Raw genomic sequence first — 14,766 nt, 5'->3', positions numbered from 1 at the left:
CGATTCGCAGCGGCCGCCGCAACGGTTTTCCCCCTCTGCTCCCAATCCCATACCATCATAAACAGGCAGCTCGTCCACTGCGCATCTGCTCTTGCGATGAAGTCGCCTTCGTGGATTCCTCGCAATCGGTCTTATGCCCTGTCATCGGGACCGTCGGATCATGAAAAGGGGCACGATGAGGTCCTTGAAACTCCCGTCCCATTTGTGACTTGGAGATCCTTGCTTCTGGGGGGATTTGTCTCCATCGGCGGCATCATCTTCGGTTACGATACCGGCCAAATCTCGGGCTTTCTCGAGATGGAGAATTTCAAAAGAAGATTCGGCCAGCTGCAGTCTGACGGGACGTATGCGTTCAACAACGTGCGGTCCGGTCTGATAGTTTCCTTGGTACGTACAGTGCAGAGGATACATATATGTTCATGGATTCCTGGATTGGACCCTGCGGCGTATCTGACCACTCCCTAGCTGTCCATCGGCACGTTGCTAGGGGCCCTGCTCGCCGGGCCTCTGGCGGATCGCATCGGTCGCAAATGGTCGATTGCGTTTTGGTGCGTGGTTCTTCACGTCGGACTCATCATCCAGATAGCCTCGCCTGCCCCCAAGTGGTACCAGGTGATGATGGGCCGGTTCGTCACCGGATTCGGGGTGGGATCGTGCTCCTTGCTGGTGCCCATGTACCAGGGCGAGAGCGCTCCTCGACAAGTTCGCGGAGCCATGGTGTGGTCAGTCGTTCCCCCATCGATGCTGCTTCGGGGGCATTCCCTGGTTGACCGTCCATCGAATAGCTCCTATCAATTATTCGTCACGCTGGGCATCTTTGTTGCGTATTGCATCAACTACGGCACCGAGAGTATGGCCAACTCCGCCTCCTGGCGCATTCCCCTTGGCATCACGTTCCTCTGGGGCTTGATCCTGGGCATCGGCATCATCTTCTTCCCCGAAAGCCCCCGATACGACTACCGCCACGGACGCATCGACCGGGCGAAGAAAACCATGTCCAGGCTGTATGGCGTCCCGGAAAATCACCAAGTAATCCAGGACGAGTTGGCCGAGGTCAAAGAGCAGCTCGAGGCCGAGAGTGACTCTCGCGGGGGTTGGCACGGGTGGATCGAGATGTTCCAAGGCCCGCGCATGCCCTATCGCATCATCCTGGGGGTCGTCCTGCAAGCGCTGCAGCAGCTGACCGGGGCAAATTACTTTTTCTACTACGGGACGGTGGTATTCAACGGCGCCGGGATCAGCAACACCTATGTCACCCAGATGATCCTGGGCGGCGTCAACTTCGGCACCACCTTCGGCGGACTCTACATTATTGAGCACTTCGGCCGACGCAAGTCGCTAATCACCGGTGGCATTTGGATGTTCGTCTGTTTCATGGTCTTCGCCTCGGTTGGCCATTTCTCCCTGGACGTCCACCACCCCGAGGCGACCCCGGGCGCCGGGAAAGCCATGGTTGTGTTCGCCTGTTTATTCATCACCGGTAAGGTCGATCATGCTCTCTTCTCTCTGCGGAGGAGCCCATACTGACTCGAATCCCCAAAGGCTTCGCATGTACCTGGGGACCCCAGGTGTGGGCTATCGTGGCCGAGCTGTATCCATCGCGCTACCGAGCGAAAGCGATGGCCTTAGCCACGGCGTCGAACTGGCTGTGGAACTTCCTGATCAGCTTCTTCACTCCGTTCATAGCGGGGGACATCGACTTTGCGTATGGATATGTCTTTGCCGGGTGTTTGTTTGCCGCCGTCCTAATAGTCTACTTCTTCGTCTTAGAAGGAAAAGGAAAGACGCTAGAGGAGATGGACATGATGTACGTGATGCGCGTGGCTCCATGGAAAAGCAGCAAATGGGTTCCGCCACCCCCGGACCAGCGCATCACGACCGGTCACGTTCTTGACCGGAGGATGGCTGAGAACTATTCGGAGGGCGAAGAGGAGGCCACTAAGAGGAAGCCCGAAGATGACATCCGCCATCAACACATTGACGACAACGCCGCTGCGGGTCCGTCAATTACATAATGGATTTGACCACGTCTGATCTTTCGGATGAACAACGTAAGGACATGGGCCGATATATATATATATATATATATATACAAAGTCCGGAATTGACTCTATGTAAAGCCGTAAGATCAACCATTTCTGATGCAATTTGAGGCTATTTAATTACCGACACGCACCAAAGCCATCAATCCCGACACCGAAAGCACATAGAATAATTGGAAAGATAGATAGGACCCGCTCATAAACATCAAACCGAACTCCTCCAAAGCAATGTGACGTACAATCTTTTGAGTGGTTGGTGGCACCGACGAGGAAGACAAACTCCTCGGCGGTGTCAACTTGCAGAACTCTGTCAAGTTGTGACAAGGGAAAACGACGAAGAACAGCGACATATAAACAATAGGACAAGGAGGGGCGAGATTTCGATCTAATCCATGAAATCGCCGCGAAGAATCTTCTCTTGGAAGAAATCCGGCTTGTTCTGCCGGGGTTGCTTCGGTAGCTCCCGAGCAGGCTGCTCCATCGAGGCAATTGAAGCCGCGCGTTGGTGATGGGCAGATTGGCCTCCGTAGGCCGCATGGTGATTTGAAGGCGCGTTGGGAGAAACGGCACCAAAGGAGGGAGCACGCTCAGCTCGACTTCGAAGGGCTTCGGACCAGTTAAAGCCTTCGCCTAAGGGTCGCCCAGAGGAGTTAGACCTTTCGTTCTGAGAAGCAACTTTATCTATACTTGCAGCAAGTGACCCGGTGCACGCATTGACGGAAGAAGGGGTGCCACTGGCGGGGGACGCGGTTTGACGTCGTCTGCCAGCAAGGGCTCGCTCTGAAGGGGGGTATTTACCGTTGCTAATACTTCCTGCGCGGGCATCGCGCAAGGCATGTGCACCAAAGGAGACCCGGCGGGCGAATGGGGAATTTGGAGTGGCACCAGAGAAACCATTCTCGCCATCTTCTGTGACCGCATCCTCGTAGTTTGCCGAGTTGGATCCCGCAGAGCTGGATACACTGCCTTGTCGGAAGTTTCTGCCTCCCAGTGAAGAAGTCTGAGTCGGAGAGCCCGAGAGCCCCAGCGTAGTGATCGAGAGCCTCCGGCCCTGGTTGGATTGCGCGTTGGCTACTGCACTAGCCATGGGGCCCGTCGATGAACCTGAGGTGCTCCCCGGGTTTGCAGACTTTGAAAGATAATCGGTGAAAGAGGAGGCCAAGGAGGCCCGCCTCTGGCGTCCCGATGAAGACGGTACAGATATGGGCGAGGTTGAGCGGTCGTCAGACATGACACCTAGCCGCAAGAGCGATAGAATAAACGGAGGGAATCAGATATCCTTTGGATTGGAGGGAACAAAAACAAATTGAAAGAGAAGATGGATAGAGTCAGGGGTCGGGATTGACTCAAGGAAGAAAGCACGCCCGCTGCGTCTCGCAGGTTTGAATCAACCGACGCGCGGGAGGGAGGAGATGGGTAAGACTGGACAGAGCTCCTGAGCCGCAATCATACGATGAACCCCATAACAAGGGAAGAAGGATGGCGAGGAGGGACGCTACCGGATGGCGGAGACGATTTGAATCGTTTATTCTATCACGAAGCAAAGGTATTATAAAAGAAAGGGGGGTGGTGGCAACCGAGAATTGAAAGAGCGTGGCTAGAATAATGGTTTCTCTAGCCTAAATGAATTCCTGGGAGAAGACGGACTGGAGATGGATTTAAGGGGAAGAGAGAAGGGGAAAAGATCATGGAAATATGGACAGATATGGGAAAGAATGGGGGAGGTAGGTTTGTGGGCGGGAGAGGCAAGGGGAGGCGAAGGAATGAGTAAAGGGACCACAATATCAATGGATGGATGGAAGGAAGAATGGCGAAAGATATGGACAGATGGATGGGATGGAGGGGGGGTGGAGCCGTAGACGAGGGAGATGTCGAGGCCGAGTTGAGCGGGGAGGCAAAAAAAAGAAAAGAAAAGAAGGGAAACAATCAATGGGAACGAATCGCATGGAGGAACGAGATGATTGGTCGAGACGATCCCCGGGCAGCTGAAGTCCCAGGAAGCTAGAAGAGCTTAAGACAGCCAAGGACTCGGGGGGAGGAGCTTGGGGGGTTCGAGGCAAGACGAGGAACAAGGGAGGGAAAAGAGATAGCGAGATACAGAGAGAGAGAGAGAGAGAGAGAGAGAGAGAGAGAGAGAGAGAACGAGACAGGCAGACAGACAGACAGAGAGAGAGAGATGGGACAAGAAGCTGCAGTGATGAGCGATGGCCTCCTACTCAAGGTGGCAGGAGAGAGAAGAGGAAAGGAAGTGATGATGAAACGGTCCACCGATCGACGGGGGATTTTACCCCACAAAATCCCATCCGCTGACCGGCCGCAACGGGTCTAGCCTCGGGATGATTCATCGGTCCGACTCATGGGAGGTAATATACCATGGATATCATAGATCTATCTATCTATCTTATCTCTCGACTACTCTACTCCGTATATCGACTGTATCCACACACACTGCCCAACAGGAAGTACGCTGTATATCATCCTCGACCCGCAGGAGGGTGGAATAGCTGTATCAGTCGCGCCCCAACGCTCGGTTCAATCTCCGTGCCGTCCCGCGCGATTTTGATCTCCCGATTGGCATTCCAGGGATTTCGCAAGCCTCTGGTGCGATGGAACGGAACCCGCTCGGTCGACAGCCATTGAATCCGGAATGGACTGCCGATCGACTGAAACCCCGGCTCGGCCGTGTCTTCGACGACGTCTCCGCCACTTCTCTCGCTCTTCACATCCTCCTCGTCCGAGGACGAGTCAGCTTCCCAAAAGATCGTACCGCGTGCGGCGTCGTTGATAATCCGTCCGGTGGGCGCCGTTTCCGTCGCCGGGGTTGGTGTCATGTCGAGTGTCGGGGGTTCCGGATGAACATGGTCCGGCCGAGGAGGCATCGCCAGCATCAGAGCGTCGTCCTCTTGGATCGGCGATGCCATCCGTGCGTACCCGTAGTATTCCCCGGACTTGTTGGCGGAGAATACCAGGTAAACATTATCCGCACTCTGAAGGTGATGGTTAGCGAAGATGATCACTTGTGCCGGTTTCCCGGGGAAATGTGACGGGAAGCCCCACCTCGTACGCTTGATTCAGGCAGTCTTCATTGTGAGACTGTGTCGCCCAAATCCCGCTGCGTCGGCTGAACTCAAGGTCTTCGACGGTGAGACTCTTGACGACAAAGTATCGGTTAGGAACCCATGAACTTGGCTCGCTTCCGGTTGTGCCTTTCGAGCCGGTAGAACTTCTTAGCCCCCCCGGATTATCCGTGACCATCCGGCTGTCGCCATTATGCACGAGAGTCGAAGGGCCAAAGGGGTCGAGATTGGAGGCAGGGGTCATTGGGCCTCGCCGCAGCCGGCAGACCAGACGGGTCCCGTTAAATCTAGAATCGTTAAATCTCTCTAGTGCTGTGATGCAAGCCGTTTCTGTTTTGTAGTTGATGAAGGCGCAATTGCTCTTCGATATGAGAAACACACTCTCCACGTCCTTCGTGGCATCTCGGGAGAAGTAGTTCTTGAGATCGACGATATTGGTCCCGGGGGGTAGGTTGCCAACCCACAACGCGTGGCCAGACTGTTTCGGTTTCCTTGGTGGTCCTCGTGGGATTAATGATGGGGTCTGAGTTGGGCGGAGCGAGGTGGAATCTGGCGTATCCCATCAGTTTCCCAGCGACGCAAGCCACGGCCTGTGTGATACTAACCCGTAGACGAAGAATGGATTGATGCTGACTTCATAGGGGTCGACCCGTCCACAATGGTCTTGGAGACGTCGTAGTCCATGTTCAGGGCCTGCAACCTGGCGCCGGGAGGTGGCTGTGTTGTGGTAGCCGGCTTTTGCGTTACGGGAGAACTGTGTGTTCCCACATGGACTGGGGTGTGCAGAGGATCTCGACCACGTGCAGGCGATGAGGCTTGGGTCGGACCCTGATAATGCTGTTGATAGTGATGTCCATGCCCGACAATTTGGTTGCTAACCGGGATCCCAAAGTGGGTCGGAGAAGTTGTGTTCAGCGAATGATATCCAGAGTTCTGGGTTTGGGGTGCACTTTGAGGCTGTGCTTGACCATAATGAGCATACGCCTGCGGAAATTGATAGTTGTAGGGGGCGGGATTGGGGTTTGGGTGTGTGCCAGGATATGATTGTAGTGCATGTAGTGGGTACAAGACACCGTGCGGATGAGCTGTCGGGACGAATTGCTGCGGCATATGATGATAGTGGTCGTACAGATATGTGGGCATCGGCAACATGGCTCTCATGTCATTCATGTTCAATATGGACGGTACCGTCCCGTGGTTGTCCGGGGTCGTATAAGTAGTTGGTTTGGTATGGCGGTGCATAACTTCCGGCCGTGAGGAAATCTCGCCCAAAGAACTTGTAACTGAACACGAGGCAAGTTTCAGCCGAGGCCCCCTCCCTACTTGTCGATAGAACAACCGCACATACCGCTTTGTTGAGCAGATTCTGAGACAGACTTGTTGTCCAATGTTGACGATCTTTCTGTCGCATTTGAATTCAATTGCCCCGCGGGCACCTTGTCCGTTGAGTTCGTCATAATTCTAGTAGGAGAGGAAGCTCTAAACACAAGCATCGACTAGGTATCTGCAAAGCCGTCAGCACTACTCCTGCAGCGAGAGTAACCCCGTCTCTTGATAGAAAAAGCAAAGCAATTAGCATGAGGCATACCTTGCCTGCGTCGTTTCGGCGGCCTTTTCAGTCCCCTGGTAATAGCAGAACCGACAACACCTATAGAACGCTCAAGTTATGTTAGGACTTGCTATGATCAGGCGCGAGTGTGAAGGCAATAAAGGAAATACCAGACACTTGAGATGGCAACGGAAAGAGTCGTCAATGGAACATATCATGAAAAAGATTTCGCGAAAATGGAATACAGGGGAGAAACAGGAACGAGAATTTATTTAAATTTTTTTTTTTCACGAGATTGAATGGAGAATGGGAAGGTCATGGCCGCAAGGAGAGCTAGCCTAGTGGGATTGAAAAACCATGCCGAAGGACAGCACGAAGGTACGTAAGGATGAGGGCTTTGGAGCGAAGACCACGTCCAGCCAAGCCAGCGCCGGGCGTTGTCAAATTGAGAGGGGTGTGTGTGGAAACGAAAATGTGTTTGTGAATATACAACCGCCACGCACGCGCACGCACGCCCACACAGATGCCCACACCCAGCAGTTGAAGATTTCAAGAAGTGGAGAAACAACTGGAAGGGGTGGAGAGAGAAAAAAACCGAGAAGAGCAAGCAGATAGACAAGCATAGAGATGACAAGAAGTAGGTACTGAAGAGAAAACCAGTATGAGATGAGGGACGGAAGGGGCGAAGCGACATTTTGAGATAGGGTATGATTAGTGTGGGCAGCACTGCTCCGTGGCTTTTACATCACACCACAAGAGCATGACACATGGCTCCAGGCTCGAGAAGCCAGACCGGTCAAGGAATTTGTGTATTTTTGGCTCTTGAGATCTTCCCGGGCCCAGGCTATATCGATACAGGCCCGAGGCAACTCATGTGCGAGACGAAACCGTTTTGGGGAGGAGGGGAATGACATTGCAAGAAATAACGGTGGAAAAGGGCTGAAAGGGGGGGATATTTGAAATCTACTTACCTCTAAATAAACAGGTGCTGGACTCTGATGAGGAATTGACAAGCAATGATATTACAGGAATAATGATCAATATCCAAAGAAGAAGGAGAAAAAGAAGGGGAAAAAATGGGTCAAAGGAAAAGAGGAGACGAGAGTGCTCCGTAAAGGAGGGGGGAGGGGGCAAGGGGAAAAATGGAAGGGGGAAAAAGGATTCTGTGAATGATTCGTGCTAAATCCACATCGAGAGCTGTGGCTGCTCTGGTTTCTGCTCACTAAGACTGAAGCGGCAATGATGGAGAATCAACAAGGACCATCTAGACTCGACAGAGATCTAGAAGTGGATTGAATTGTCTGACAAGATGGGTCCAGCCTTTTTGGACGACGTGTTGCCGTGGGGTCTCTAGATGGAAGGTAATGGGACTGTCGTTGCTGTTTGGATGGTGTATACACAGCTGGCAGTCAGCCTAAGCCTGCAGGTGGATATAAATATAGGTGTGAGCGATTCGGTGACCGTCGACAAACCAGGATGAGAAAGACCAAGTCTGGCGTGCCTCGTCCCTATGGTCATCGTTTCGTTCCCTTCGTATTTAATGAATGGGCTTAATCTTTCCTTTCTTTCCTCGTGGTAATGCGGGAGAGATCTCGCCTTCGACCCTCTCACATTCTGTTATGATTCTAACATGGACGATTTGACAAACGACCGGGTACCTCAGGAATAACGTTATAGTAGGAAGAGAGGTGTGGGAGGAAAAAAAAAAAATTAAGATGATCCACGTAGGTAGGTAAAGCAGAAATAAGAAGCCTTACTTCAGTGGCTTGAACGATTCACATGCCAATCGAGAAGCAACTCAGTCTGATTGGATTTCTTTTTTAGGGATCATGGGGCATCAACGAGGTCAGTGCCGGTCAAAAGGTCCAAGATCAGTGTTTGATCGTCTAAGACTGCCTGCGCAAACACATAGCAGACGATCCACAAAGGATCATCCACGACGGTCTTCGTAGGAACTTACTTGGGAGGGTCGAGGGAAGCACTCCGGAGAGGTTAGGCAACGGGCTTCTCTTAATTAGAAACATGGGACCTCTTTTTTTTTTTTTTTTTTTTTTTTTTTGGTGGCTGTCGACACGCAGAACACAGGAGAACGGTCCAGAGAGCACCGGTCTGATATGCACTGGTGGCATCGATGGCTGTGGTTATTGGCCTTCATGATTGGATACCATGAAAAGATCCCCTGGCCTGGTGGGAACCGGTGGATCCACCGGTCTTTTTCGACAGCTTGAACAGCATTTATGCAATTGGTGGTTGGAAGAGGGATTCGACTGCATGGATCTCACGGATCATAAAAGCATAAATAAAGATGATCCTGTGGCAAAAGAGCAAATACTAGAACGAAGAGTACGCAGTATTGTTTCCGCACCTCATCGTCCCTTGTGCATTCCCAATCCTTCATTTCGGATCAATTCGGTTCGACCCAATTCCCCGCCCATGTTTTATTTGGGAAGGACTGAATCACAGAGAAATGTATGTACGGAGTATAGAAGGGAAAAAAAAAAAAAAAAAAAAAAAAAGAAGACGAAGAAGACACTGCCAATGTGGAAGATGATGATACTCCCCGTACGGAGTAGATGAATAAATTAAATTACCTCTTAGCCAGTCGCCGTGGCAGCCGTTGAGAGAAGAAAGTAGATGGAGATGATGCCGTGATGAGCGCTGCAGGGCGAAAGACGGAGGAACGTGAGAGGGGGGGAATTTGCCACCGCGATGAACCACTCAGAGACGCGACAGCAAGGGAAAGGGCGGCCCCCGGTGCATTCCCACTAGGGCCCGAAGGGCTCTGGATTACGGCGGGCCACGGTAGTCCCTGGACCAGCAGCTTTTCTCCTCCACCCACCGGCTGACATCCCACCCAATCATTCCGGCGCTTCTCTCTCGCTCTCTCGCTGCCGGCGGATTCTTCCTCCGGACTCGGCAAGACCGATTCCATCCCGTCGCCACCGCCACAGCGCCGATGACGTCGTCGCCGTCCTCGCCGTCCTCGCCAGTCTCGACGGAGGTAAGCCCGTCCTCCGTCAGATGAAGCAATGCTGAACACCGTGGCTGTCGCAAAAGCGTCACCCACACTCCCCTGGGTCACGCGGTGGCGAAACTGGGCCCCCTCGGAGTCTCCTGAGGCTTACTTCGCTCCACCCTGGCGGGTTTACGTGTCGAGGGCGTGTGTACTCCGTCCCTATCTACGGAGTATCTTCAGCATGATCGCGCCTGTGGCGTGACCTTCGTCATCTCTCTTCCCAGCCCCCCCGCCCCGGCCCCATCTCAGATCGAACTTCCGGCAACTTGGAGGTTCTGCAGATGTTGGCGGGCTACGCTGTTCGGCGTTCAGATCCCCCCTCCATTCCACGACCACGTAATGCCCAAGTCGTCGGTTACATCACTGCCAACCAATTCCTCACGGAGGGAGGGTATGCAAACGATACAATTGAGCGGCGGTCTAGCTACAGGCGGCGCATCCGGTGCGGTCATTCTGAAGACACGCCGGGAGAAGCGACATACAGGTCATGGAAACTGGGAAATGCTTGCAGTTCGTAGAACAATGATATAGAAGGGCATGCAGATCCAAACCTCTTCGGGTGCGTTCACAACATATCCCCAGGGCAGCTGACTGAAGAACGGGGGGAGGGGGAATATACACAGAGAATCGAAAACAAGACAAATGCAAGCTCTAATATGCAAAAGCCAACCGACATCCCACCGAATAGAAATCATTAGCCCATTCAATCCGGAGTGCCAACGTCACGTCATGTTCACCTGAGCCTCATGCACTATAATTACTATTAAGAACGAAACCGCTGCGTTGGCGGAAGGGGAAAGGTCGGAAAGGGTCATTAAACGGTAGATGGTTGTTGAGGGAAAGGAAGACCGGGGAGGGGAAGGGAGAGAAGAGGAGGAGGAAAGAGGGGAAAGGCTTCATATAGCAACGATGTAAAGCAGCCAGCCCCGTTCATCGATCGATGCCCAGAGACGCGACCTTGCCGGCAAATCTGGCACCCGCGCTGCCTCTCTTCTGGAGCTTTTCGCGTTCCTTGCTATCCAGGGAACTCGGTCCCTGGGATGATGACACGGTATCACTCCCCCCTCCCCGTAGACTGGGAAGGGTGCCCAAGGTATCCCCGCTTGATTTTCCAGATGAAGACTGGCTAGGGGGGACGCCCAACGCAGGCACTCGTGCGGTCCGCTGATTGAGGTACAGTTGAGCTGCCGAGGAAAGAGGGATCGGGGGCGGCTGAGAGGGTATCTCGGCCCCATTCTGGACAAGAAGCTCGGCAATCGGAAACGGGATGATCTTGACGGAAGTCGCGGTGCTTGGTCTTGGCGGAAGACTTGAGGAACTCGACCCGGGGGACGCCGGATCCGCGGCTGCCAGAGCCAGGAAAACCGCATGCGTATTACGAGAGCGATCCGTGATGTTCACGTTGGCGCGAAGCGCGATTCCATAGAGCACCCCCTGGATATCATTCCGTTTGATAGAGGCAAGAAGCGATTCGTCCGGCGTAGCAAAGCGTGATAGCGGGGAGGGCAGCTGCTGCACGTAAGCTCGCTCGCTATATTTGGCCGTGATGAACTTGAGCCGCTGTTCGCGAGTCGACGTCTCCATGGGCTTCAGAGATTGATCCAAGGTCGCCTCCCAGACCATGTTACTCACCCGGTTGCCGATTTGCAAAAGGATCTCAACGATGTCGTTGGAGAAGGAGTTGACGTCCAGCGTAAGGGATCGGATTTTGGAGATATGAGTCCCAAGAGACCGATGGATGCCACTGCATTCGATGCACAAGACGATCCCCAGATTGATGGAGACCCATTCAACCTTCGATGTAGATCCGCAATCGGCACACCAATTATTGCCTTGGTCGGCATCCCGAACCGTCTGAAGCAGCTTGGAAGGGTTTTCCTCGAAACTATGACTATCACGGACGTAACTGGGCCGAGCCCCGACCGTGGTGCGGCGAGTCACGCTGTTACTAGAGCTCGTCGACGTGGCATGCTGCCCTGAATACGAGGAGCTTTTGCCCGTCAAGACGGAGCCAATGTCACGGCCGCCAGGTGACCCATCGTTGTCGGCGGAAAGAGGGGGCGAGGACATGCCCCGGCCTTCAACGGCGCTTTGCAAGGCGTTGTTAATGGCGCGGATCCAGTTGTTCATGTCCTCTTCGGAGGTTGCTTGGTAAATGCGTTTATACTGAGGGGTGATGACCTCAAAACAAAACCGCCGTTCTGCATTCCGAGCTTCCCGCACCGAGGCCATCCGCAGATCAATCGGATCCATGTGCAGATCGAGTTTTTGCTTCCAATTGCTATACTCCGACAGTTTGCCTTGGTCCAGCACGATCCAGAACCTATGGGGAGAGAGAAGAGGGGCGGGTGAGATTAGAAACGTGGCAGATGGTGCGGGGCGCCGAGACTCACTTGTGCCAGGCTTGTTTATTGATGCCCTTGGGGTCGATATGGGACCCTGGCCGTGATAATGCCCAGAGAAGGCCTTCTTTCCTTTGTTGGCCTATCAGATGGTCAGCGCCTGTGGAGGTCTTCCATGTCTCCCACGGTGAGACTTGAGGAGACATACCGCTTGAGCCAGTGGATGGCGTTAAAGGCGGCCCTGCCGGAGGGTTCAAGCTCGAGGGGTTGGCCTGTGATGATAGTGAAGAAGTGTTGCTGATGACGTTTCGCAGCTGAGATCCTGTGCTATCCGCGCGTCCCAGCTCGCCGTCGGATTTCTGGTTGGCATTGCCATTGCCATTGCCTGACAGCACCGGCGCTGCCGTCGAGCCGGTCAAAGAGTCAGGCTCGACGTAAGTGTTGCTGCTCTTTTCCAAGGCGCGCCGTTTTTCCTCCCTCTCGGTTCTCTGAAACTGAAACTCTTTGTCGGCCTGACTAACCTCGTGGATAAGAGCATCCAACTGTGGCGTCATGTCGTCGATCTTCTTAGCGGCCGCAAGGAAGCTCTTCGCTTGCGTATCTGCAAATTTGGTGAGATGCGAGAGAACTTCCTGTTCTTTACGGCCGCCGTGCAAGTCCTGCATAAACGAGGAATAGTCGAAGCGCTTCAGCTCGAACGTTCGTCTTTTCGCTTGATACTTCGAATCACTTTCGGCTCGTTTTTTCTCCTTCAAGGAATCCTGTCGCTGTCCAAGATAACGGCTGACGTAGGCATAATAGTCCCGACTTTCCTCCTCGAATTCTTTCTTTTTGGCTTCAGCTTGCTTGATGTCATTATGGTACAGCTTGATCAGCGGTTCGATGACAAGCTTTTGAAGTTGCAGAGTGTTGAGTCGCTCGTAATTTAAGATCTGCCGCGCTATTTTCTCAAAGTAATGATCGAGCGCCGGTTGGATCGCATTCGCATTAGACGTTGATGCATCGTTCAGGGCAGATAAGAAAGCCTCCACCGCGTCGTTGCAGGAGGTCTGCGCCTGTTGGGCCGCCTCCGCCTTCTTCAACACTTTCTTAATTTTAGCGCGCATATTACCTGTCTTCTGCTCCAATGCTTTCATAGTAGCCCGAAAAAGCGGGCCATCTTCAACAACACTCATGTCTTCACCGGGCCGCGAATGTGGAAGGTCAACCTTGACTGGAGGAGGTGCGGAAGCCTGTGCTGCGATCGGCGAGTCGCTCATTTCCGGTGGCGTGCTGGGCGGATTCTGGGGGTTCGGCACCACGTCTACATCACTGGAATGGGTGAGGATAGAGTGGGAGGAGGGTACCCGATCACGGGGCGGGACCAGGAGTTCCAGGTTGGGGGACAGTATTTGCGGGCTCGGCAACGCGCGTACCGAATTCTGCACCCAAAACGAAAAATGAGCGAGAGTGTTCAGTCGGTTAGCTCTCTGGTCATAGTCCAGAAAACTGCAGCTGTTGCGCCATCCGCCTCCCTTGTCCTCCACCGTCTTCGGGGGCTTCCATTTCCAAGACCAATCGAACTGAACGGAGGGGTTGCCTCCTGTCGAGTAATCCCCGACAAACTGTACGTTGGAGTTATTCTGTAAATTTGGATTGGCATGGAACTCTCTGGTGATCAGATTGTCTAATTCCTTCGAGTTGGGCGCATGCGCAAACGTGAGTCCGGTGAGCACCGTATCGGCCACTTCAGGCAAAGAAGTGGAGACTCCATTGACGGTAGAGCTTGCGACGTTTCCGGTTTGTGTTTGTCTGAGTATAAACGTGAAGTGGAAATTCAATTCATCCTCGTTGGACAGGCGCAAAAGAAAGGTAGGCGCCGGGGCGGCGGAAGAAAGGTCGGGGTCCTGGATGGCCGAGCGGGAGATAAGTGCACTGTCCTTCTATCAAGGGCTAGGTGAAAAGAGAGGGAGAACGAGTTCCAACTACCTGTACGTATTCAATCGGGCAGTCATCACCAACGTCGCGCTTGGCAGTGTACCGGGTAGCAGGGTAAGCGTTTGGGACTAAGCTCAAAAGCACCCGGCGCCGGGAATTCGTTATTGTCACAGACGCGACCGTAACTGGCGCACATCCGATCAATCAGCAAATCTGATGGACGAACAAGACAATACCACGGGGCAAGTGAGGAGGGAGGAAGGGAACGAGAAATGGCAGGGGGGCACGAATCAAATCCCGCGCGCGCGAGGATTGGGACGTACACCTAGTCTGATCCTTGAAATACAGGGTCCCGGAATCATCCAGACGGCTCCCAACGTTTCCCATATTGAGACAAGTCGACTGTATCAAGTTACCGCTTGAGAGTACGTCCGGAAGAAAGGCCGGGGCGAGTGAACGTGATCATCGACGGTCTGCGCTTCCGAAGTCGGATGACGAGGTAAGGATAAATCAGAATGGCCGTCAACGTAATCCGATAACCGGGTCGTCATTCAATCCGTATTCGATGAGGTGATCACTGGTCAAGGCCGGGCAGGTCGAGAACTTGCAAGGCGGAGAGGACTCGGTACGGACGAGGCGGAGGTGTATCATCGAAGAGGAAGAGGGAAGGTCGAGAAGTGGGTATGTGAAAAGACAGACGACTATTTTGCAGATATGTTTATTGCTGATAACTTTTTGTCTGCCCCCCCCCCTGAACCAGTGAGAAGTCGCAGTTATTGCGGATGCAAATAGAGAGGTCCAAGGTCTGACATTCCCTCTCCAC

The 14,766-nt window shown here is 53.3% G+C and overlaps 4 protein-coding genes across 4 annotated transcripts; 1 reads left to right on the top strand and 3 right to left on the bottom strand.

Annotated features, from left to right (window-relative positions):
* Positions 1 to 96: 96 nt before the first annotated feature.
* Positions 97 to 2,015, top strand: P170DRAFT_469755 (sugar porter family MFS transporter; the record flags this gene model as incomplete). The annotated part of the gene is made up of 3 exons (XM_024852674.1): positions 97 to 387; positions 466 to 1,480; positions 1,543 to 2,015. The coding sequence occupies 3 exons, from the start codon at positions 97 to 99 to the stop codon at positions 2,013 to 2,015; spliced, it is 1,779 nt and encodes a 592-aa protein (XP_024709599.1).
* A 412-nt stretch (positions 2,016 to 2,427) lies between these two features.
* On the bottom strand, positions 2,428 to 3,273 carry P170DRAFT_452089 (uncharacterized protein; the record flags this gene model as incomplete). The annotated part of the gene is made up of 1 exon (XM_024851244.1): positions 2,428 to 3,273. The coding sequence occupies one exon, from the start codon at positions 3,271 to 3,273 to the stop codon at positions 2,428 to 2,430; it is 846 nt and encodes a 281-aa protein (XP_024709598.1).
* Positions 3,274 to 4,323: 1,050 nt separating this feature from the next.
* On the bottom strand, positions 4,324 to 6,854 carry P170DRAFT_12890 (putative YT521-B-like splicing factor). The gene is made up of 6 exons (XM_024842395.1): positions 6,844 to 6,854; positions 6,708 to 6,767; positions 6,468 to 6,623; positions 5,725 to 6,402; positions 5,100 to 5,668; positions 4,324 to 5,029 (listed from the first exon to the last, which is right to left on the bottom strand). Exons 3-6 carry the CDS (start codon positions 6,610 to 6,612, stop codon positions 4,517 to 4,519), a joined length of 1,905 nt encoding a protein of 634 aa, XP_024709597.1. The 5' UTR covers positions 6,613 to 6,623; positions 6,708 to 6,767; positions 6,844 to 6,854; the 3' UTR covers positions 4,324 to 4,516.
* Positions 6,855 to 10,614: 3,760 nt separating this feature from the next.
* Positions 10,615 to 14,330, bottom strand: P170DRAFT_344299 (putative ARF GTPase activator (Csx2); the record flags this gene model as incomplete). Its single annotated transcript, XM_024843449.1, has 5 exons — positions 10,615 to 12,007; positions 12,078 to 12,186; positions 12,235 to 13,912; positions 13,995 to 14,128; positions 14,267 to 14,330. 5 exons carry the CDS (start codon positions 14,328 to 14,330, stop codon positions 10,615 to 10,617), a joined length of 3,378 nt encoding a protein of 1,125 aa, XP_024709596.1.
* Positions 14,331 to 14,766: the final 436 nt, after the last annotated feature.

Source organism: Aspergillus steynii (assembly GCF_002849105.1).
Source record: "Aspergillus steynii IBT 23096 chromosome Unknown P170scaffold_1, whole genome shotgun sequence".
Classification (NCBI taxonomy): Eukaryota; Fungi; Ascomycota; class Eurotiomycetes; order Eurotiales; family Aspergillaceae; genus Aspergillus; species Aspergillus steynii.
Note: the sequence above shows the minus strand (reverse complement) of the source record. Positions and strands in the feature narration are given on the sequence as shown.